The sequence below is a fragment of the Moschus berezovskii genome, chromosome 3, assembly GCF_049115385.1.
Source record: "Moschus berezovskii isolate FMDL1 chromosome 3, NW_MosBer_1.0, whole genome shotgun sequence".
NCBI lineage: Eukaryota > Metazoa > Chordata > Mammalia > Artiodactyla > Moschidae > Moschus > Moschus berezovskii.
The window spans coordinates 40,416,824-40,440,529 of record NC_142462.1 but is presented as its reverse complement, the minus strand read 5'-3'; the positions used below and the strand labels follow the sequence as shown (position 1 = coordinate 40,440,529).

The 23,706-nt window shown below is 38.6% G+C and overlaps 1 protein-coding gene across 2 annotated transcripts in view; it reads left to right on the top strand.

Annotated features, from left to right (window-relative positions):
- Positions 1-23,706, top strand: part of DMTF1 (cyclin D binding myb like transcription factor 1) — a 51,229-nt gene that overhangs the window by 4,903 nt on the left and 22,620 nt on the right. For both annotated transcript variants that reach the window (XM_088833844.1, XM_055420623.2), the window contains exons 3-8: positions 7,450-7,572; positions 8,924-9,040; positions 11,446-11,568; positions 16,512-16,606; positions 20,909-21,023; positions 21,896-21,972. In XM_088833844.1, the coding sequence (XP_088689970.1) occupies positions 8,932-9,040; positions 11,446-11,568; positions 16,512-16,606; positions 20,909-21,023; positions 21,896-21,972 (519 nt within the window). In that variant the 5' untranslated portion in view covers positions 7,450-7,572; positions 8,924-8,931. The remainder of the gene's footprint in view (positions 1-7,449; positions 7,573-8,923; positions 9,041-11,445; positions 11,569-16,511; positions 16,607-20,908; positions 21,024-21,895; positions 21,973-23,706) is intronic.

Genomic DNA, 23,706 nt, shown 5'->3' with positions numbered 1-23,706 from the left:
AAAATAAAAATTTTAAAACATTTTTCAAGTTATTATATGTTACTAAGCAGATCCCCATATAAGCATTTCCTAAATTGTTAGTTATCTATCACCAGGTCTCATAGTGGCCAAAACAGTCTATAAGAGCAAGACCTTGAAAACAAAAATCTTCAGTAATAGGTTAAAGCTTATAGATAAGTTTGGGTACTATGTACCCAAATAAAGTGTTACGAAAGAGTTAGCTAGTAATATTGGAATGTAAGTGCAAAAAAGTTACAAAAGATTAGGTATTATTTAAAACAATAAACATCACAAAAATTTGGAAGATCATCACACAGAGTAAAAAGTGATTTTCTTATGTTGGGTCAGGAGAAACATTTCAAAAGGAAATGTGTCCTTACTGCCTTATTAGTTGGATTATGCCAGAAACTTTGTCTCAGCTAGTGTTTCTCAGTCTTTGCCTCATCTAATAAAATTCTGGTGCTTTTATGTTCTGTAGCTTGCCTGATTTCCTGCTATAAAACTATCGTAATATTTTTCATGCCATGTAGTCTCATCCCATCTTGTAATGTGGAATCACAACTTCAAGATTCCAGGGGCAGCAAGTGTTAGCTCTGCTTCTCGTGATTTCTACTAATATTTGATACCCTTCCCACCTTAAACAAGTACTGTGCTTGGGAATCAATGACATTTTTCTACAAAACTAGGAAGAAACGCCACTTTTCTTGGTTTGACCTAGTTTTTAGAAGATTTGATACTTAGTTAAGTTGCTCAGTTGTGTTCAACTCTGCAATCCCATGAACTGCAGCACACCAGGCTTTCCTGTCCATCACTAACTGCCGGAGCTTGCTCAAACTCATGTCCATTGAGTTGGTGATGCCATCCAGCCTGTCTGTCCTCTTATCCCTGTCTCCTGCCTTCAATCTTTCCCAGCATCAGAGTTTTTTCCATGCTCAGTAAATCTTTAATCCAATTTTCTGTTCATGGGCAGGGCTGTGTTCCCTCCCTGTTGTTTGGACTAAGGCCAAACTGTCGACCAAGACTCCTGGACACTCACAGGCAAGTCACAGCCTGTTGATAAGTTCTCTTCGAGGAGGTTGCCATCAGTCACACCATAGAGCCACTGAGCAGACGACCCACAAACTGCAGAACAATTATACCAAAGAAATTCTTGGACTGTGAAGAAAGTTCTAGGACCCATAACAAATTTCCCAACCTGGGGATCTGAACCCCCAGGGAATTTGACTTCGGAGGCCAGTGGGATTAGATTACAGAACTTCACAGGACTTGGGAAACAGATTGTTGGAGGGCACAAACAAGACCTTGTGCGCACCAGGAGAAGGGAGCAGTGTGTCCCCACAAGAGAGTGATTTGGTACTTAATTGCCTGGTAAATCAGGACAATTATGTAGTTTTAATTGATGGAAATACTAGTTTAAGATAATCCAATGAATAAACTTGACGTTGATACAGAAATGGAGTAGAATGAAGGACTCATTTCCTTAAATTGTATGTTAAATAACAGATCCAAGAGTAGTGGGGTTTTTTGGTTTTACATTGAGTAGGGTCATCATGTTCATTGGGAGCTGTAAGTGTAAACAAATAACATTTCTCATTTAAGTGTAAGTACATGTAAGTATTATAAACGTTTTGTACCACGTTTCATGTATTCTTGATTTTACTGAAGTAGTTTCGGATGCCCCCCCAAATGATGGAAGCATACCAAAATGCCATGTCACCAATTAAAATTGGATGTTAATTTTTTTTTCCTTTCAAGTTCTCACAGTTGGTAAAACAGTACATATAGTATAACCCATTTTAGAGAAAGAAGGGAAGATCTAAATGGGATGATGGTTTGTGTTTATTTGCCCCCAAAATTTGATATTAGATATATTGCTGATATATTTCCCTGATAAACCAGGTGGAGAATGGGTTTTCAATTTAGGCATAGTTTCATGCATAATGAATTATAATACAAAGCACTAAATTACTCAGCTCTGTACCTTACTTTCATAAGTTGGTTTATTCAGCAGTATTTTTCACTTAGTCTAATAGTCATACCAAGATACAGATGTATTCTTCCTATAAATAACAGCTATATCAATAACCTCAGATAGGCAGATGACACTACCCTTATGGCAGAAAGTGAAGAGGAACTCAAAAGCCTCTTGAAAGTGAAAGAGGAGAGGGAAAAGGTTGGCTTGAAGCTCAACATTCAGAAAACAAAGATAATGGCATCTAGTCCCATCACTTCATGGGAAATAGATGGGGAAACAGTGAAAACAGCGTCAGACTTTATTTTTGGGGGCTCCAAAATCACTGCAGATGCTGATTGCAGCCATGAAATTAAAAGACGCTTACTCCTTGGAAGGAAAGTTATGACCAACCTTGATAATATATTAAAAAGCAGAGACGTTACTTTGCCAACCAAGGTCCGTCTAGTCAAGGCTATGATTTTTCCCGTGGTCATGTATGGATGTGAGAGTTGGACTGTCCCTTGTACTGCAAGGAGATTCAACCAGTCCATTCTAAGGGAGATCGATCCTGGGTGTTCATTGGAAGGACTGATGCTAAAGCTGAAACTCCAATACTTTGGCCACCTTATGCGACGAGTTGACTCACTGGAAAAGACTCTGATGCTGGGAAAGGTTGGGGGCGGGAGGAGAAGGGGACAACCGAGAATGAGATGGCTGGATGGCATCACCGACTCTGTGGACATGAGTTTGAGTGAACTCTGGGAGTTGGTGATGGACAGGGAGGCCTGGCGTGCTGTGATTCATGGGGTCACGGAGAGTCGGACACAACTGAGCAACTGAACTGAACGGAACTGAACTCCTTGGAAGGAAAGTTATGACCAACCTTGATAGTGTATTAAAAAGCAGAGACGTTACTTTGCCAACAAAGGTCCGTCTAGTCAAGGCTATGGTTTTTCCCGTGGTCATGTATGGATGTGAGAGTTGGACTGTGAAGAAAGCTAATCGCCAAAGAATTGATGCTTTTGAACTGTGGTGTTGGAGAAGACTCTTGAGAGTCCCTTGTACTGCAAGGAGATCGATCCTGGGTGTTCATTGGAAGGACTGATGCTAAAGCTGAAACTCCAATACTTTGTCCACCTCATGCGACGAGTTGACTCACTGGAAAAGACTGATACTGGGAAAGGTTGGGGGCGGGAGGAGAAGGGGACGACAGAGAATGAGATGGCTGGATGGCATCACCGACTCTGTGGACATGAGTTTGAACTCCAGGAGTTGGTGATGAACAGGGAGGCTTGGCGTGCTGTGATTCATGGGGTCGTGGAGAGTCGGACACAACTGAGCAACTGAACTGAACTGATCTTGACTCTACCATCAGTAGTATCTACTCACTCTATTTAACTTGAAAGCTAAACCTTGTAGACCTGTTTTGCATTACCTTCTATACTTAAAGTTCTCTATCCCAGTAGATGACCAGTGTTCGAAGGATTGCCGATTCAACTAGTCACTTCTCCATCTTATCCTTTCAGCAGTATTTAACAGTCGACTACTTAGTGCTCCTTGAATCTCTGTTTCCCTCCTATATCCTGGCTGGTCCTTCTCAGTCTCCTTTACTTGATTGTTTATTGCTTGACTTTCCAGTAATACTGGGCTATCTTCTCTAACTTCTCTAGTTGCTCTTATCTTTACAGTTTGCATGCTACTCTATCTAATTCTTGCCTGTTGACTTACAGCTTCCAACTGGTAACTTGACATCTTCATTTGGGTGCCTTATATCTTAACTTGTTAATATTAACAGTAATAAAATACTTTAATAAAGTATATTTTAGTGCCCCAAAGCCCAGCTATTCAAGCCAGAAGCCTAGGAATCATCTTGAAATAGCTCCTCCTTTCTTAATCTCCTTTCAGCAAATCCTGTCAACATTGCCTCCAAAATAAATCCATACTCCTTCCTTTCATTTCTGCCACCTATTCTAAATGAGTCATTTCTTGGACAACTGCTTGTCTCCTGACTTACTCCCTTATCTGTCCTCCATGTTGCAATCTGAATGATCTTTTTAAAATGTGAATTATATTTCCCAATTTGAAATAGTCCAAGAATTTGTAAGACCTTGTGAAATGTGCCCCTGCCTTTTCCTCCAGTCTTAAATTCAGCTACTATCCCTCCTGCACAGAAGCTTCTACATAGTGGCTTTCTTTTTTACTCCACTCCTACCCGGCCAAGTCAGGTCCTACCTTGAAGACTTGGCTATTAATCTGTTGGCTGGCTTGCAGTCATGCACTTGAAATGGTAGTCTCTTCATCTTGCTGTTGAGGCAATGTAAAGTGGCCACTGAGATAAGGTTCAGTATTTGTAGTATGATAGTATTTCTGTAAAGTTTATGTCAAAGGGAGGGATGTGTTAGTCACTCAGTTGTGTTAAACTCTTTGTAACCCCATGGACTATAGCCCTCCAGGCTCCTCTGTCTGTGGAACTCTCCAGGCAAGAATACTAGAGTCTTGTCATTTCCTCTTCCAGTATATCTTCCCAACAAGGAATCAAACCCAGGTCTCCTGCATTGCAGGCAGATTCTTTATTGTCTGAACCACCAGGGAAGCCCCAGGGTTCTTTGCCCCAGGGTTTTCTTGCATAAAGTAACTGGAAGGAGGCATGAGAAATCAACAGCATTCTTTACCTCCATGAAAGGGATCTAGGTGACTGGGGAACTAGAGTGGAAAGTAGGCTTCACCATTACCTTTGAATTTTGAACCATGTAAATCTGCTACCTAAAAAAGAAAATTAGAGGAGTTTCTTAAATGCTAATAAATATAGACCTTGTAGCTCTAACTACAAGAAGGGGAAAACCCCAGGAAAATGAGTCAAGAGCTTATATTTTGGGGTTTTAAAAAAGTAGCAACTGTCCTAGAGAGTGTCTCACACATTGGGAATGTGATACATATTTGTTGATTAAACAGATATGCTAATTAATTTGTAAAGCAGTGTAGACCCATTTACTCATCTCCAACGTGAATTACCAAACTTTTAAAAATGAACCTAGATTTCTGCTTTGAAGCTAGTACACTGTTTGGGATCACCTCAATTTTGATAATACAAATTATCAAGAATGATAAAGCTCCTATCTAGCTATTTCAGACTCCCTTTTCCATGTAATATTGTCACTTTTTTTTCTTTTTCTCAGAGTTTTAGATTAACTTGGGTCCCGAGATCACATGCATTAAAATGCTAAGCCAGTAACAAATTTGCACTTATCAAATGAAGAATTGTGCTTTTTTGTTTGTTTTTACTTTGTTTTCTTTTTTAATAAAAATACTGGCAAGGTTACCAGGAGTAGAGTTTACATCTAAATGGTTGGAATATAAATTTGCACATCCTTTCTGTAAAATAGACTGCAGTATGATTTAGGAGTTTATTTTGTCATATTCTTTGATCTAATAACTTTTTAAAGAGTACAGAAAAAGAAAAACCTAAGTTAAATACCTAGTTTGGCTTCCTTCATAGTTTCCAATGCAGGATATAAAAGTGCTTCTATGGTATAGTCTCATAAACATGTTGAGAGTGAACTATAATTTTGGAAAGTTTATGGATGGTTTTAACTTTTTCTTTTTTTAACATTTCATTTTTTCATCTTCTGGAGTAGGTACAAACCAGCTTTTAAGAAGTTTTTAATGGATTCAGAAATGAGAACAACATGAAATCTATTAACTGACTGAATGTTTCTCTAGCAGGATCTGTACCTGTTGCATTACAGACTCATTTATGTATCAGTTCAGTTCAGTTCAGTCGCTCAGTCGTGACTGACTCTTTGCGGATGCAACCCCATGAATCACAGCACGCCAGGCCTCCCTGTCCATCACCAACTCCCGGAGTTCACTCAAACTCATGTCCATTGAGTCGGTGATGCCATCCAGCCTTCTCATTCTCTGTCGTCCCCTTCTCCCGCCCCCAGTCCTTCCCAACTCAGAGTCTTTTCCAGTGAGTCAACTCGTCTCATGAGGTGGCCAAAGTATTGCAGTTTCAGCTTTAGCATCAGTCCTTCCAGTGAACACCCAGGATCGATCTCCTCTAGAATGGACTGGTTGGATCTCCTTGCAGTCCAAGGGACTCTCAAGAGTCTTCTCCAGCACCACAGTTCAAAAGCATCAATTCTTCGGCGATCAGCTTTCTTCACAGTCCAACTCTCACATCCATACATGACCACGGGAAAAACCATAGCCTTGACTAGACGGACCTTTGTTGGCAAAGTAATGTCTCTGCTTTTTAATATACTATCAAGGTTGGTCATAACTTTCCTTCCAAGGAGTAAGCGTCTTTTAATTTCATGGCTGCAATCAGCATCTGCAGTGATTTTGGAGCCCAAAAAAACAAAGTCTGACACTGTTTCCACTGTTTCCCCATCTATTTCTCATGAAGTGATGGGACCAGATGCCATGATCTTTGTTTTCTGAATGCTGAGCTTCAAGCCAACCTTTTCACTCTCATCTTTCACTTTCATCAAGAGGCTCTTTAGTTCCTCTTCACTTTCTGCCATAAGGGTGGTGTCATCTGAATATCTGAGGTTATTGATATTTCTCCCGGCAATCTTGATTCCAGCTTGTGCTTCATCCAGCCTAGCGTTCCTCATGATGTACTCTGCATATAAGTTAAATAAGCAGGGTGACAATATACAACCTTGACGTACTCCTTTTCCTATTTGGAACCAGTCTGTTCTTGCATGTCCAGTTCTAACTGTAGAGCAGTTCTCAAAGTAACCCATCCTGGAGAGGAGTTCTAATTAGAATACTGCAAAAATGAGAAATTTAATTATTGGTTTTGCATCCCCTTAAACCTAAAGTCTTATTGTGCTTTTTAATTTTTTTTTTTGGTTGATACTTTGGGATGAAGTTGAGAATCCTATTTAAAAATCCTTTAAAAATCAGTCAATTCAAATTTTGTAAATTTCACATTACATTGAAAAGTTTGTTTATAATTTACATTTTCTGGCCTGATTGTTTAGGATTTCTTTTTCCCACAAATCCCTAGGCAGAGTTAACAGATAGTGTATAGTTTTTAATACTTTAATATGAAATATAGTACTACATATAAAGAGAGGTGCTAATTATTACAAAGAAAAAAATAGCAGTTGTTGGTAATACCTGTGGTACTGGTGATTAGTATACACTCTGGATTGAGTTACATGTACCCATGTCTACAGTTCATAGAACCACTGGTATAGTTCAACTTGTTTTTTCCAAGAAAGCTTGACTGCCTAATGAGGGACAACTTAGGTTGAGAAACCACGTGTGAACTGACTTAGTAGGCATAGGATCCTATCATTTCTGTTCTTCATTGAAGAATAGTTTTACAGACTGATTTCCAAAAGTTCTACTTAAAGAATTCTGGGTTGGTCCTTCCTCTTCTACTTGAGACATCACAGAGTGTGAATTGTCATCAGCATACTGCTAGCAGGCAGTTGTTTGTTCTCAGTAAGTGTTATTGTGTAATGCTATTACTTTTTCAGAGTGTTGCAGAGGTAGTAACATGGGGGAGAAACAATCTGGATAACATGAAAGTGATGCTGGTGGCTAAGGGAAGGCATCTGGATTCTGTGGGAAGGGCTATAGCTGATCCATCTGTTTTCTAGGTAAGCATTCCTTTGTTCTGGGTACTTCACCTCGTGATTTGCAAATTTTCACCATAACTAAATCGTGGTCTCCATTTATCTTTAATTTCAAAATGACATCTTTGACATTGTAAAATTAATTATATCCTTCTAAAACAGTAATTTGTATAGTAAAACTTGAATAAATCACTAGATCTTCACCATGTAAATGTTACTAGTTCTTAAGTTTTTCTGACAAGGAAAAATGAATTTGTGTAAATGGCAATTATATGTATAGACCAATATCTTACATATAGGAACCAAATAATATTGAATGATTAATTTGAAACACATCAAGGCTTATGTCCTCTGTATTATTTAGTTGGAGGCTTCCCAGATGGCTCAGCCGGTAAAGAATCTGCCTGCAATGCGGGAGACCAGGGATCGATCCCTGAGTCGGGAAGATCCCCTGGAGAAGGGAATGGCAACCCACTCCAGTTTTCTTGCCTGGAGAATTCCATGGACAGAGGAGCCTGGCGGGCTACAGTCCATGGGGTCGCAAAGAGTCAGACTCAGCTGAGCGACTAATACTAGACTACTAGACTAGACTATGTGGACCAGACCAAAATTGAGTGTTGAGACAAGAACTTCATTGAACATTACAAGGTAAGCCCAAAGACTTCAGTTAGGCCACTGATTACAATTCAGTGCATTTCTGCCTGTCAGCCATGACGTACTGCAATTAAAGCACTGATCATTCACTTTGTCGAAACAAAATAATTTAAGTGTAAAATAATAGGTAAAGACTCAGCTCTCTATTTCAAAAGAAGGCCTAGCCCCATGTCTATTAGGAAAACAGTTTGTTCAATAAAAGATATATGTACTTGTTCAATATTATTTTTTAAAAAAACAGAATTATTTAGTGTTCATATTTTTCAGATAATAATAAGCTTAAATACTTGTAAAAAATGTTTTAGAGAAATAATTCTTAGATTAAGAGAAAAGTTGTGATGGATCTCCTGCTAAAGAATCAGAAGTTAAACACCTGTCTAAGTGTATCACAGAGCTGCCAATTAAAAAAAGTGAGTTTTTGCTCATATGTCAGACAGCTTGGAATAGACTTGTCTTTCATTGGATGTTATAAAAACAACTCTTTTAAAAAAAAGCAAATGCTTTAAGTTTTTGATTAATCATTGCATTTAGATTGTGAAGATTATTATAACTAATTTTAAGTATTTGGTATAAATTTTTGAAAAACAAGTTTTGAGACTTGAACCATCATTGCAATTTCACACAAAGAATACTGTAGGCAGATATATTTGGAGAGGGCTATTTTATGTTCATATTTGGAAATGATTTTTTAAACCCTAATCTGAAACGTGTTCTTTTACAGATTTGAGTATGAGCACAGTTGAAGAGGATTCTGACACAGTAACAGTAGAAACTGTGGACTCTGTGACTTTGACTCGGGACACAGACGGCAACCTCATTCTTCATTGCCCTCATAATGGTAGGAGAACCTGCTGACATATAAATCTTTTTGGATTCCTGGATTTCATGTCACCTTTAAACCTTATTACTCAGTTTAGGCTAGAACAGTAGAAAAGGAGGTTATTTCTTAGATAATCTTAATTCATGTTTATATTTTTAAAATATACTTTGTATATTTTTTTATTTACCATAAATTTCAATCCTTATGAATCTTGTAGCTATTTTATAAGTAGAATTTGTTGAATTTCTAATGATGATGGATTAACTATAATACACTTCCTCTTTGACACCATTTGATGCCAGCAGTATATATAGTATATTAGAAAATGTAGAAATAATCCTGCCAGTGAACACAGAAGAATTTTTTTTGTCTAGAACCTGTGTTAGAGAATTTCACATGACGTTTGAATAGGACTTAGTATCATCTGTAATGAACTAAGATTCAGTTGACTTGAGGCTTGTGGTTTTGTTATTTTTCTACCTGTTCCGTATTTGTATTTATTTTGCTTTTTAAGTTTATCCTTGTTCAGCCTAGGTTTTGTGTTCTTTTTTCACTTAGTCCTTAATCCCTGGGTTATTTCATTCACATTTGTGGTTTACTTTGTGCATAGCTACTACACTGACTTAAACCTCCCTTTCTTCTGGATTCTGCTTCACATGGGCGCCTTACATTTCTCGTGTCTCAACCTGTGTCTCAGGTCCCCTTCCCTTTGTTCAGGTTCCCATTGCTCACCTGAGCAGCCTTTTAGCCGAGCCCTCACCTCTAATTTATCCTTCAGACTGCTGCTGATGGTGGTCATGTTTCAATAGTACACGAAAGCTTTTTTTAAAAATAAGCTTCCCAGGATTTTTAGAATATAATTCAGGTTCTTTAATTTGGCACATAGGCCTCCCATCATCTCAGCTTTCTTTCCAGCTTCATTTCCTGCCACATTTCTTTTTTTTTTTTTTTCTTTTACAGCATTTTTATTCTTTACAAATTTTTCAAAACTGAAGCATAGTTGATTTGAAATATTATATGAGTTTCAGAGGTGCAGTGTAGTAGTTTATTATTCTTTGATGTTGAAAGTGGCCCTGAGAGAAGAGACGAGGTGGTGGGAGGGGTTTGATGATGCCTCTTTTCTTGGCTGTCAGTGTTCCTGGGTTCACAGCTCTGCTGTCACTGGGAGGAGTCAGGCCGGGAAAGCAGACCCGTGATGTACATGGTCAAGGTTGGGGGAGGTCCTGTCTGCAGATCCTTCCTTCCAGGACAGTTGCCTATCCTCCCTTTCATCTGTTCAGAGGCAGCTAGCATTTCACAGGTTGTCCAGGGACTTGGGGTTCTGTCCACCTGGGCACATTTTCAGGCTCTGGCTGGCAAGGCAGCCACATCCATTTTGTAGAGGAGCTTGTACTGTGACAGTGTGCAAGAAACTGACCCAGACATGCCCATGAGTGTCCAGGAGTCTCCAGCAGAGGCGTGGGTCAGTGCTGGTCTGCTTCAGGGTCAGAGGCACTGAGTCCAGCAGTGCGTGCATCCTGCCACATTTCATATATCTGTGTTCCAGCAGTTCACAACTGTTATTATTTTCCTAACTTACTGTAAGCTTTTCATACCTCAGTATCACTCCACGTATTATGCCTACTGCCAGTCATAATCATTTTCCCCTGGTTTCTGTTTCTTTTTCAAATTCAAGACACCTTTTCTGGAAACCTCCCTTCACCTCCAGTCTAAATTAAATGCTTCTCTGCTCATACAACAGCCTCTTCATTCCACCTTCATCATTCTTATTAAACTATTTGGAAATTGTAGTCATCTCCACTGTATTATGAGCTCCTTGACAGTCAGGGTGTCTCTCATTGTTCTTTCTCTCGAACTTAGCTGATGGTAGGCATTCAGTAAATATTTGTGATAATTAAATAACCCGTCTTTATCTTTACATGTGAAATATCTGGAAAGTCAGCCACTCCAGTACTATTGCCTAGAAAATCTCCTGGATGGAGGAGCCTGGTAGGCTGCAGTCCGTGGGGTCGCTAAGGGTCGGACACAACTGAGCGACTTCACTTTCACACATTGGAGAAGGAAATGGCAACCCACTCCAGTGTTCTTGCCTGGAGAATCCCAGGGATGGGGGAGCCTGGTGGGCTTCCGTCTATGGGGTCACACAGAGTCGGACACGACTGAAGTGACGCAGCAGCAGCAGGTAATCACAGCACAAAGTATGATGTTTTAAAAAGTGCCACCTTGGTTCCTGGTTCCTTGTCATAAGAAGTGGAGCTGTTAAGAAGGCGTGTTAAGGGCAGTGAGTCTCATTGCACAGCTATCTTTTTCTGACTTAGCAAATTAATAAGATTATTTTACATTCATTACTTGTGGAAGATTTTGTTTCCTCCTCTTTGATTTGAAGATTTCTGAGATTTTTTGTTCTTGTTTTATTTCATTAGAGGCTGATGAAATAGACTCAGAAGATAGTACTGAACCTCCACATAAAAGGCTTTGCCTGTCTTCTGAGGATGATCAAAGTATTGATGATTCCACTCCTTGCATATCTGTTGTTGCACTTCCACGTAAGTCACTGTATTAACATAGAGCTTCCCTTCTGAATCAAAATTCACATTGCAAGAGATTAAACTGGCATTTCAGTTTAACCCATTAGTTGGACCCATTATTTTTTTCCTCGTTTATTCAAAAAACCTCCTTTAATCAGCTCTTAATGAGTGCTTGGCTTCCCTGGTGGCTGAGACAGTAATGCAATCTGACTGTAAAGCCCGCAATGCAGGAGACTGGGGTTCAGTCCCTGGGTTGGGAAGATCCCCTGGAGAAGGAAATGGCAACCCACTCCAGTATTCTTGCCTGGAAAATTCCATGGACTGAGCCTGGGAGGCTATAGTCCATAGGGTCGCAAAAAGTCAGACATGACTGAGCCATTCCACTAACGAGTGCTTATTTATGTGCCAGGCATGGCTCTACATACTTTTGCTATATTGCCAAGTTTAATCTTTCAACCTTTTATTTTAATTGACCCCCCCATCTGAGAGTCTTTTTAGACATTTTTTTTCATAGTCATGCTCTCCCACATTTGAAATTATAATTTCAGTATCGTTGTTTTGTTTTTAATGTACTGTGTGTATGTATGTATGTCCTTGCTTTCTTAATAAAGAGAGTAATGTTTTTTCACCTCCTCTCCTAAGAAGCATATTCACCCTCATTGAGAAGGCACTCTCTAGAGTAGGTATTTTTATCCTTATGTTATAAATGAGAAAACTAAGGTACGGAGAGGTTAATAACTTGTCTAAGGTCTTACCCAGGCATTCTGGTTCTTGTAGTTTATGTTTTTTATGTGTTATATGGCTAAATGAAAAGTAGAAGCCTGATAAGTTTATTCTAAGAGTTCTTAAAACGTTTATATTCCAAGATCATTTCGAATACACTGGATTCTAAGCAGGTGAGGTATTTTGGATGAAATACTGTTGGTGAAAGACTACAGCACACCAACTGTAATGTTAGATTATATTTCTCATTTGTTTAGCAAAAAATATGGAATCTGTTGAAATGTGGTAGCCCTCCATGGCTGTAGTAGATACCTCCGTCCCCGACAATGGGGTTCAGGCCCAGGGCTATTGGTGACACACTCTGCACAGGGGAGGGTATTGCCATATCCAAGAACTTCCAGTGGAAGAGAACTCAGACTGGGTTTTCATTGTTGAAAATCATGTCTTCACAAGCAGATACGTACTTTGTATTTAGAGTTAATTGCTTATAAACTGAGCAGAAAAGTATAGTATTAACTGTAGTCACCAAGCTGAACATTACATCCCCAAGATATAAAATAAAAATATTTAATTAAGTCAGAATTTTTGCATGATTATCTTGATGTAAATTTTGACCTGTTGATCTGGTTAGAGTGCCTTGAATGTGATTGTAGGTTTGATCTACACTTGATATTTTATTCTATTTTATGGAGTAAGACTAAATCCTTCACACACTCATTCACTTATCTGGATAAGATAATATGGATGTGTTGACATGAAAGGCCATGAACTGTTTGATGTTGGGTCATAGCATCACTGTGTAAAGAGGACAGTCTGGAGCCTAATTTATAGTAAGACTGCATTTATGAGGAGTGGCTTTAAGTTCCCTGGACTTGTAAGAACTATGTTGATAAAATCAACTTAGGAAAGTTTTTACATTTAAAAAAGTCCCAAAAAGCATGAAGTCCTATATCCATTACCATCTGGGACCAGTTAAATGGGCAAGTCATTTATGCTAGACTTCATGAAGGTGAATATTAATTTTAAAGTTTTAACTTTAATATTGAGGTTTTCTTTAGATACTTTATAAAACTGATTAACATTTATCTGTCTGAGCCTTAAAATTTCTCTTAACTCTCGTGTTAATCAGTGTAGATCACTTGCTGCTACTTTTTGCAGTCATTTGCACACATTTACTCCATTACCTATTCATCGTTAAAACTCTTGGTGGAGTTTCCCTGGTGGCTCAGTGGTAATCTGCCTGCCAGTGCAGGAGACATGGGCTTGATCCCTGGTCCAGCAAGATCCCGCATACCATGGAGCAACTAAGCCTGTGCGCCACAACTACTGAACCCACATGCCACCAACTGCTAAAGCCTGTGTACCCTAGAGTCTGTGCTCCCCAGCAGGAGAAACCACTGCAGTAAGAGCCTGCACACCTCAACTAGAGAATGAAGTCCCATCTCAGCCATACATAAAGAAATAAAAGTATTTTAAAATAAAACCCTTGTGATTATTCATTTAGATGATCGTTGGGAGTTACTTATGCCTCTGATTCCTTTTGTTCTTCTTGCTGCATTATTTGTCATTCCCATACCACTCTCGCTATTGTATATATAACTGGAGTCTGTTTGTATCCTACTTCAGACTTTGTTTTCCTGCCACTAATTCCTGTCTTTGCAGTTTACTTTCTCTAATACTTCTGCAGTCCTTTGCCCCAGTGGGACCCATTGACCTTAGCACTTTTCAGTTATTTCTTCTTCACTCGTTTCCTTTTTTCCTTCTTACATAGTTTTCAGTTTTTATGATAAATCATTATAATCTCTGTCTTGCATTTACCCCAAGATCCTTTTTTCTTTCTTTCATCTCACCTTTCTTTGATGAAACCACAACCCTGGTTCAATTTGTCTGCCTATTTATGACTATACCAGTATAGTTAATTGAAAAGGATTGGAGGAAAACAGCACAAGTAAGCTGACTGCTCTCACTTTAAATTTATGATCATTAAATGGGTTCCTTATGTTGCCTCCCAGTCATTCCATACGTATCTGGTATTCTTTCTCACACTCTAAGATGACTGTTTCATACATTCTGAAACCTCCAATACTTCTTCCACATTTTTAACTCTTAACTGATAGCCTTGCTTCCTACTTTACTGAGAAATTTAAGTGGCCAGAAAATGGTTTCTGTAAGTTTCCACTACTACAAATGTATTTACAAACCCACTTGTATCTGTGTCCATGTACTCCTGTCTTTTCACCCAGCTAAGGCCAACCCTTCAATATACCAGATCCCATCCCTTTTGCCTACTTAAGGACATAGTTGCAGGAATTGTCTCCTTTCTCTTCTGAATCAACAGTTTTTTCGTTGTCTTCTGGATCATTCCCATCAGCGTTACAAAAATACTATAGTTTCTTCTTTAAAATAAAAAGTCTTATTAGCTCACTTTGGGCTCCCATTCAGTTTCTCTGCTTCCCTTTAGAACAGAAGTACCTTGAAAGAATTGCCTATACTTGCCTCCATTTCTAATTCCTTTGTTCCATAAGCCCACTCCAGTCTCTCACCTTTTGACACTATTCTATAAATGTTGTCTCCAGAGATTTTCTATTTTTCTAAGTTTTTTTCCAAAGACTTTTCTTGTTGCTCAATCCAGTGGTGATTTTTTTTAGTCTTTGTCTTACTTGATCTGCCCACAGTTTTTATCACTCCTCTCTGAGACTTGTTGTCCCTTGGCTTCCAGGGAATGCTTTTCTCTAGTTTTCTCTCTGTCCATTTCTTCTTAGTCTCTTATGCTGACATGTCCACATCTCCCCAGCATCTAAATGAGGAGTACCCAGGATTCAGTCTTAATTGCTTTTGTTTTCTGTTTTTACTCCCTAGAATTCATGCTTTTAAATCCCCTGAGTTATTCCATCCATACCTCTCTTAACTCCAGATGTTTAGTGGGTTTAAGCATCTAATATATTTAAAACTGAGCTACATTTTTAAACTTGGTTCTTTCTAAACTCTCTCCCCATTTCATTATTGGTAGGTATATTCTTCCAGTAGCTCAGGTAAAAAAAAAAACTTACTAAGTTCCATTCTTGACATTTTACTTTCTTATTTGGTTTATCTGCATGTCCTTTTGGCTCTACCATCAAAATATATCCACAATTTGAACTACTTATCACCCTCACTTGCATTCACTCTAGTCCAAGTCACTGACACCTTTTACCTAGTAATAGATTATTGAATTGGCTTCTTCACTGATCTCCTGCCAGCTTGGGCTATCCTTCAGGCTGTTCTCCCTTAGCAGCCGAGGAGATCCTGTTAAAATAAAACTCAGTTTATATCACTCCTCTGCTCTAAATCTTACTATGGTCACCTCGGTGGAAGAGAACTAAAGCCAAAATCATCATTTACAGTGGCCTTTGAATCCCACACAATATCTTGTTTGGTCTACTCTGACCACACTGTCCTTGCTGTTCCTGTGAACAATCTAGGCAGGCGCTCAGAACCTTTTTGCACTTGGCTTTCCATCTGCCTTAAGTGCTACCTCAAGATACCTTCATGACTAGCCCTTTTCCTCTCTTTGTTCCAAATCCTGGTTACTTTTCCTGGCATCCTATTTAAAATTTCAAACACTTGGCCCCACTCCCAACACATTTCCCATACTTCATTTTTTCTCCTTAACACTTTTCCAACATAATACTGTGTTAATTTTGTCTTCCCCCTAGACTGTAAGTGCCTTGAAGGCAGAATTTGGGTTTTTTTTTTGTTTATTGTTGTTTCTCCATTGCCCAGAACAGTACCTTGCATGTATTAGGTGCATTGCTGCTGCTCCTACTGTGTCGCTTTAGTCGTGTCCGACTCTGTGCGACCCCATAGACGGCAGCCCACCAGGCTCCCCCGTCCCTGGGATTCTCCAGGCAAGAACACTGGAGTGGGTTGCCATTGCCTTCTCCAGTACAGGAAAGTGAAGTCGCTCAGTCATGTCCGACTCTTTGCGACCCCATGGACTGCAGCCTACCAGGCTCCTCCATCCATGGGATTTTCCAGGCAAGAGTACTGGAGTGGGTTGCCAGTGCCTTCTCCGTAGGTGCACAAACTCGTTAAGCAAGTATGTATGTATGTATATCACATATACTTAGGTGTGTGGATGTATTGGCGAGGAATATGTTAAGAAATTAGATGATCACATCCTAATTCTTTGGGTATATTTTTTAATAATTAGGACCTGCTTTCATTACTCTGGAGATGAACTGTTCTTTTTCTTGAAGTTTCAGAAAATGATCAGAGCTTTGAGGTGACCATGACTGCAACCACAGAGGTGGCAGATGATGAGATTACTGAGGGAACTGTGACACAGATCCAGGTATAGTAAGTCTTTGTACGGCTGCAAGAAGATTATCCTTTGTACATAACCTTAGGTGATAAAATGATGAGAACAGATTCTGTCTGACAATATGCGTGAGTGCTACGTCTCTTCATTCACATCTGACTGTGCAACTCCATAGACTGTAGCCTGCCAGGCTGTCAGTCCATGGGATTCTCCAGGCAAGAATACTGGAGGGGGTTGCCATGCCCCCCCTCCAGAGGATCTTCCCGATCCAGGGACTGAACCAGTCTCTTATGCCTCCTGCATTGTCTGGTGGGTTCTTTTCCTCTAGTTCCACCTGGGAAGCCCTGAGTCTGAAAAAGTAGCAATCACAGAATGGAAGTAAGACTTATTATTCATCCAGGTTTCCAGTCCCTGCATATATGAGTCTCAGAATTGTAAACAACGATAGATTCCTTGTAGAGTGGGTTCACATCTGTTGAACTAGATAATGCATGTGCATTCTTTATCTCCCTAGAGTAATCTCTTTTGAGCTGTTAAATAACTTTAAATTTTATCTACCAGTTATATGAGATATTGATTGGGATATAAAACTTTTTAAAATAAGCTTTACCCAGCAGTTATGTGTAGTGACTGATTTAGAAAGGTTCCATGTGTTCTCTGCCCTAATGTGAATGAAAGCTGGTCATCTCAAACACATTTTAACTATAACAGTGGTAGTCATAGTTCCTTTTGATAACCTGTACTACTAGATAGATTTTACCGTGTGTTGAGTTAAATAATTAGCCTGTTTTCCTATATGAACTTCTTTAATTGTCTTGTGTTATTTCTGCCAAAAGCAATCATCATTCTTAGCTCTCTTCAGTGGCCAGCAGCTTAAATCTATTTTACTTGTAAATTTATTTTTGGCTGATTGTTCTTTTGCTCTGTTTATTTAATAAAATACTTTTTAGCAGACAGTAGAGACATTGTACCGTTATTTTTCTTATGCGAAGCATCATAATGACCCTTCTTCATTACGAAGTAGGTACAGGTTGATACATATCAGGGACTAAGGACGTTTCAGAAGGGTGTACTGTGAATTGCAGTGAGGAGCTTCAGAGCAGTCCCAGAATGACAGGATTTCCAGAGAAGCAGTATGCTTCAGACATGCTCTAATATGCTTCAGACATCTTTGAGGCAGGCTGGGGAATTTGGACAGAAATTTTTTCTAAATCCTCAGAAACAATAGGGCACATTCTTTCTTCAAAATGGATCTTGCAGGACTTCCCTGGTGGCCCAATGGTTAAGAATTTACCTGCCAGTGCTATAAACATGGGTTCGATCACTGGTCCAGGAAGATCCCACATGCAGTAGAGCAGATAAACCATTGCACCACAACTATTGAGCCTGTGCTCTAGAGCCCGGGAACCACAACTGCTGAAGCTTCACAACCTGGAGCCTGTGCTCTGCAACAAGAGAAGCCACTGCAATAAGAAGCCTGTGCACTGCAACTTGAGAACCAAAAAGAAATTAAAATTTTTAAAAACAGTTCTTATCAAATTCATTTCATTTGTAGTGGAGTCTCACTTCCATTTTTAGCATGTTAAAAATAACTATGTACATATGTCTGATTTGGTTTACAACCTGGTTATTATCAGATTGATCAGTGGCAATGTACACAAGTTTTAGGGTGATTTTGTTTAGATTATTTCCAAAGAGTTAATGAGTTACCATCTAATACTAATCTCTTGGTTTGTTATTACTATTTTAGTGAATGAAAAACTTTTAATAAATTCTAGTTTTTTTTTTAAATAAGATTAACATTAGGTTGGGAGTGAAAGCACAGTTTAAAGTTCAGAAATAGTGTGCTTTTTTGCTGTGCCCTTTGTGTCAAACTAGGTGTAGTTATTTCACCTAGTTTAGTAGCTAATGCCCCTGTCCCATTCCAGTGGTGGGACTAGCTTGAAAAATAGTTAGGAACTAAAATAAACTTCCCATGTATGTAGTACATTGTGGTTGAAAGAGACATTTAGTGAGTGAAATATTTATTTTCAGATTTCTAAACCTGTATATATGATAAATAAGAAACCCAACAACCAATTCACAAAGACTTCATTTAGAAAAAGCAACAGCAAGTTAAACAAAGCCTGAGTAACTTGAAAAGATCTATATATAAAGTAGGAAAGTGGCTGGTGCTAAGTTGCTTCAGCCATGTCCAACTCTGCAACACTACACTATAGCCAGCCAGGCTCTTCTGTCCATGGGATTTTCCAGGCAAGAATACTGGAGTAGGTTGCTATGCCCTCCCCCTAGGGATCTTCCCAACCCAGGGATCGAACCCAAGTCTCATGTCTCCTGCTTTGGCAGGCAAGTTCTTTACCACTAGTGCCACCTGGAAAGTTCTAAAGTAGTGAGAAATGGGGGTAAAATACCAAAAAACTTAATCACTATCTGTATACTAAGTATAGATAGATAGCCTGTTAGGTACCTAAGTCTCCTGATATACTCAATTTGATTGACAGTGTTGAATAATACTGCTAGAATTTAGTAATTATTTCCTTCATTTGATGATTTTTGTCATGTTTAACATTACATGGTTTAAGTAATACGTAAGTCTTCTTCAGGAAATTTTGCATCATAAGTCATTAAGTGTTTCCCCAAAGACAGTAATTAATCATGAAAGGTTTATTCTTGAGATTCACAGAGTGGGCTTTGCTATATATTTAGACTCACTTTTGGAAATGGTGATTTTATTCTTTCAACAAACTAGTTAAAGTAAGAGAAAGTCATCTCAGGAGATTTTTCTACATTTCTTAGAAGTATTGTATATATCAAGATCTTTTGATAGCTCTCCGTATTGTCCTTGATAAGTAACTCCTATATTAAATCTTACAGAATTGTGATCCTCAGAATATAAGAGGCCTTGGATATTGTCTGACTCGTCTAAGTTCTCAGCTTTATAAAGTCCTCCTAACCTTTAAAAGAAAAAATCTAAAGTATATGACACATAAATGCCAAATTATAAAACTTTTCTTGTTTGTTCTAGCGATTTCTAGCTTTTGCCCATGTTTTTTTTTTTTTTTTTTTAAAAAGCCACTTTAATAAATAAAATATTACCACCAGGTATAAAAATAGTAGGTAACAATAGGCATGGCTTTTCTCCTCACTGTGCCTTGATTCTTCATTGACAGCTTCTCTCTTTTCTAAGTGAGATGTTTTAGTTCCTCTTAAATAGAGATCCAGTTTCTGCCTACTCAAGAAACAGTCAATCTTTGTTAGGACCTACCTCCAGAAAGTGACGTAGCTTAGTAGTTGATCCAGGTCAGAGACCCAGCTGGGTTGAGTGGTCACTAGGCCTATGACTCTTCTCTTGTCCTGGTCTGCATATAAGAGGCTCATCATACCTGATATGGTAGCACTGTTGCCATATCTTCCTCACTTATACCCATAGCTCTCTCTAGCCCACAGCCAAGTCTCTTAAAAACAACTTTGTTCCTGCAGAATTTTCTCGATGAGATATGTTCTTAATTGCCGATAGCTGCATAAATACACTGAAAGCCACTGAATTGTATACTTTAAAGGGTGAATTTTATGATGTGTGACTTGTATCTTAATAAAGCTTATTTAACTATATTTTTCAATACAGTCTATTTTATTGCAATAACAATAAAATTAGTACCATATGGTTCTTTGAAAAGAGGATACATTTTGGAGGGTAGGTATCAGCTCTAAATACCTACCCTCCTAAATGTAAAAATAGAGTTGTCAGTAAACAATACACAGACTACAATTTTGCAATAACATCTTTTGAATTAGCCTGTTAATCTTTTAGATTGATCAACAGGTTACATTACAGATGACCATATATTAAAATTTAGGCAGCAAACTACCTGTGAGAACATGAATAATCATGACACTCGACCCCATCATTTCCATTTTATGTATGAGCTTGTTTTATAAATAGTAGTAGCAGTAGTAATTTAGTCGCTCAGTCGTGTCCGACTCTTGCGACCCCATCAACTATAGCCCTCCAGGTTCCTCTGTCGGTGGGATTCTCCAGGCAAGAATACTGGAATGGGTTGCCATTTCCTTCTCCATGTTTTATATATATAAATATACAAATGGCTTTTTTTCTTGTTGAAGATAATTTTGTTTTCATGCTGTCTTAAAAGCGAGAAAATATTTGTCTTCCTATGAATTCAGTGTACTTTTATTATATTTAAAACAAATTAATTTCATGTTACTAGAAATTCATTTGTTTTAGATACAGCCGAGTTTTATAATGCTTAGCATTACAAAGATGAATCAGGTTGGGTGTTAAATCAAGCTACCACCTTTTTTTCTTGCCTTTTCAAGATTCTACAGAATGAGCAACTAGATGAAATATCTCCCTTGGGTAATGAGGAGGTTTCAGCAGTTAGCCAAGCATGGTTTACAACTAAAGAAGATAAGGATTCTCTAACTAACAAAGGTAAGATACACTGAATTTCAGTGACCAGTGGCAAAAGTGAGTGTCAAAAAGAGCTTGTAGTCATAAGGATCCTAATTTGGGCCTTCATAATTATGGTTGAATAGTTATGGTAATTTAAACCTAATTGAATTAAATTTGACTCTGAATGGGACTGGGGAACCAATATTCATTTTACAATAATTGATCACTTGTCCCATATGAAGTAGGTTATAAACAAGTGCACAGTGTTACTGTTTAAGTCAATACAGTTATTACTTATGGGAGAAGGAAGTCAAACCTTTTCAAAGGTCTACTGACTTTGATCTGGTAAGTTGTTTAGAGGTTTAAAGTAAGTGTTTATAGTGCTACCGTGTTCATAAGGATTACTAGGAAGCTACTTTAAGAAAGTGGGGGGTTGTGTATATGCCACTCCGAAGTAAGGAAAGGAAACAAAAAATAAGTAAATAGATTGTTTTCAACCCCTGTACACTAACTACTCATTAAGCATGAATTTACTCACTTGATATTCCAATATGTTATGTTTTCCTTGTCCTAGAATCTTTTATATGTATTTTTTCCCATAAAACTTATTTTTCACTGCAGAAATTTTTCAGAAAGTTTTGAGTGTGATTTGGCTTTTACACTTTTTATAAGTCCTATCCTGCTGAAAGGGTAAGGGATGTAATTAAGAGGAAGTACTTTTTATGACTCTTGTACTTATTACCCCTGTGTTTACTAGGGTCATTTGTATTCTTCCTTAAAAACCAGAGGTCATTGAAGCAACTTTACCTAGGGATTTTCCAGGTTTCAGATGAATAAGACATTAAATTAGCTACATTCTTTTCTTCTCAAAGAATAACATTATCAATAGCATTACTTGTTTTCTTTTAAAGGACATAAATGGAAGCAAGGGATGTGGTCCAAGGAAGAAATTGATATTTTGATGAACAATATTGAACGCTATTTGAAGGTATCTTATGGCATATTTTTTGTTTCACTAATTTTTTGATTGCCAATTGCAAAAATACCAAAGTAGCACTTTGCAGTAATTATGTAATATATAATTGGCTAACATGTTGTAGCTTAATAATTTCAGTTGTATTATAGTATATTTACACATTTTGAATTCTCAGTTTAAAACAGCTTTATTGATTTAAGTAACACCCCAAAGTTAAGACAGAATTTTAATAGCCTCTCAGAATCTTAAAGCTCTATCTTTTCAAGCAGCCTATAAACTAGAATTTAAGTTTATGCTGTGTAAAGCCTAAGAGACACATCTTCTTTGAATTTATGACATTGCACTAGTCCTTTCCCTTAAAAAATATTAGTTCATTTTCATATTCAGGCTTATATCCTGTTTCATATTCAGGCCTAGTCATCCTCTTCATTAAATGGCTGATGAACAATTTTTAAAGCACTGGAGATAGAAATTGCCTTAATACATAGTGCTGGCCTTTCAATGCCAGCAGTCCATGTGGTAATTCTGAAAACATGTGAAGAATGATACAAGACTTTATTTGCACTATGTGAGGGATAACATACTGTGAATTCTGCATGAGAACAGAGAAGGAAGAGTTTATTCTCAGGGTTAGGACAGGTACAGAAAATATTTACAAGAGAAGGATTTAAGCTGAGTTTCAAAGAAAGGGGTAAGACTTAGGAGTAGAGTAGGGCAGAGTACATCATGAGAAACGCTGGGCTGGATGAAGCACAAGCTGGAATCAGGATTGCCAGGAGAAATATCAGTAACCTCAGATATACAGATGACACCACCCTTACAGCAGAACGCGAAGGAGAACTAAAGAGCCTCTTGATGAAAGTGAAAGAGGAGAGTGAAAAAGTTGGCTTAAAGCTCAACATTCAGAAAACTAAGATCATGGCATCTGGTCCCATGGCAAATAGATGGGGAAACAGTGGCAGACTTTATTTTTTGAGGCTCCAAAATCACTGCAGATGGTGATTGCAGCCACGAAATTATAAGATGCTTACTCCTTGGAAGGAAAGTTATGGCCAACCTAGACAGCATTATTGGAGAAGGAAATGGCAACCCACTCCAGTGTTCTTGCCTGGAGAATCCCAGGGACGGGGGAGCCTGGTGGGCTTCCGTCTATGGGGTCACACAGAGTCGGACACGACTGAAGTGACGCAGCAGCAGCAGCAGCAGACAGCATATTAAAAAGCAGAGACATTACTTTGCCAACAAAGGTCCATCTAGTCAAGGCTATGGTTTTTCCAGTGGTCATGTATGGATGTGAGAGTTGGACTGAAAAGAAAGCTGAGCACAGAACTGATACATTTCAACTGTGGTGTTAGAGAAGACCTTTGAGAGTCCCTTGGACTGCAAGAAGATCCAACCAGTCAATCCTAAAGGAGATCAGTCCTGAGTATTCATTGGAAGGACTGATGTTGAAGCTGAAACTCCAAAACTTTGGCCACCTGATGCAAAGAACTGACTCGCTGGAAAAGGTCCTGATGCTGAGAAAGATTGAAGGGAGGAGAGCGGGACGACAGAGGATGAGATGGTTGGCTGGCATCACCGACTCAATGGACATGAGTTTGAGTAAACTCCGGGAGTTGGTGATAGACAGGGAGGCCTGGCGTGCTGCAGTCCATGAGGTCACAAAGAGTCGGACACGACTGAATACTGAACTGAACTGAGGGCTGGAGGGAACATTATGAGTTAATGATGTGTGTTGAGGATTCA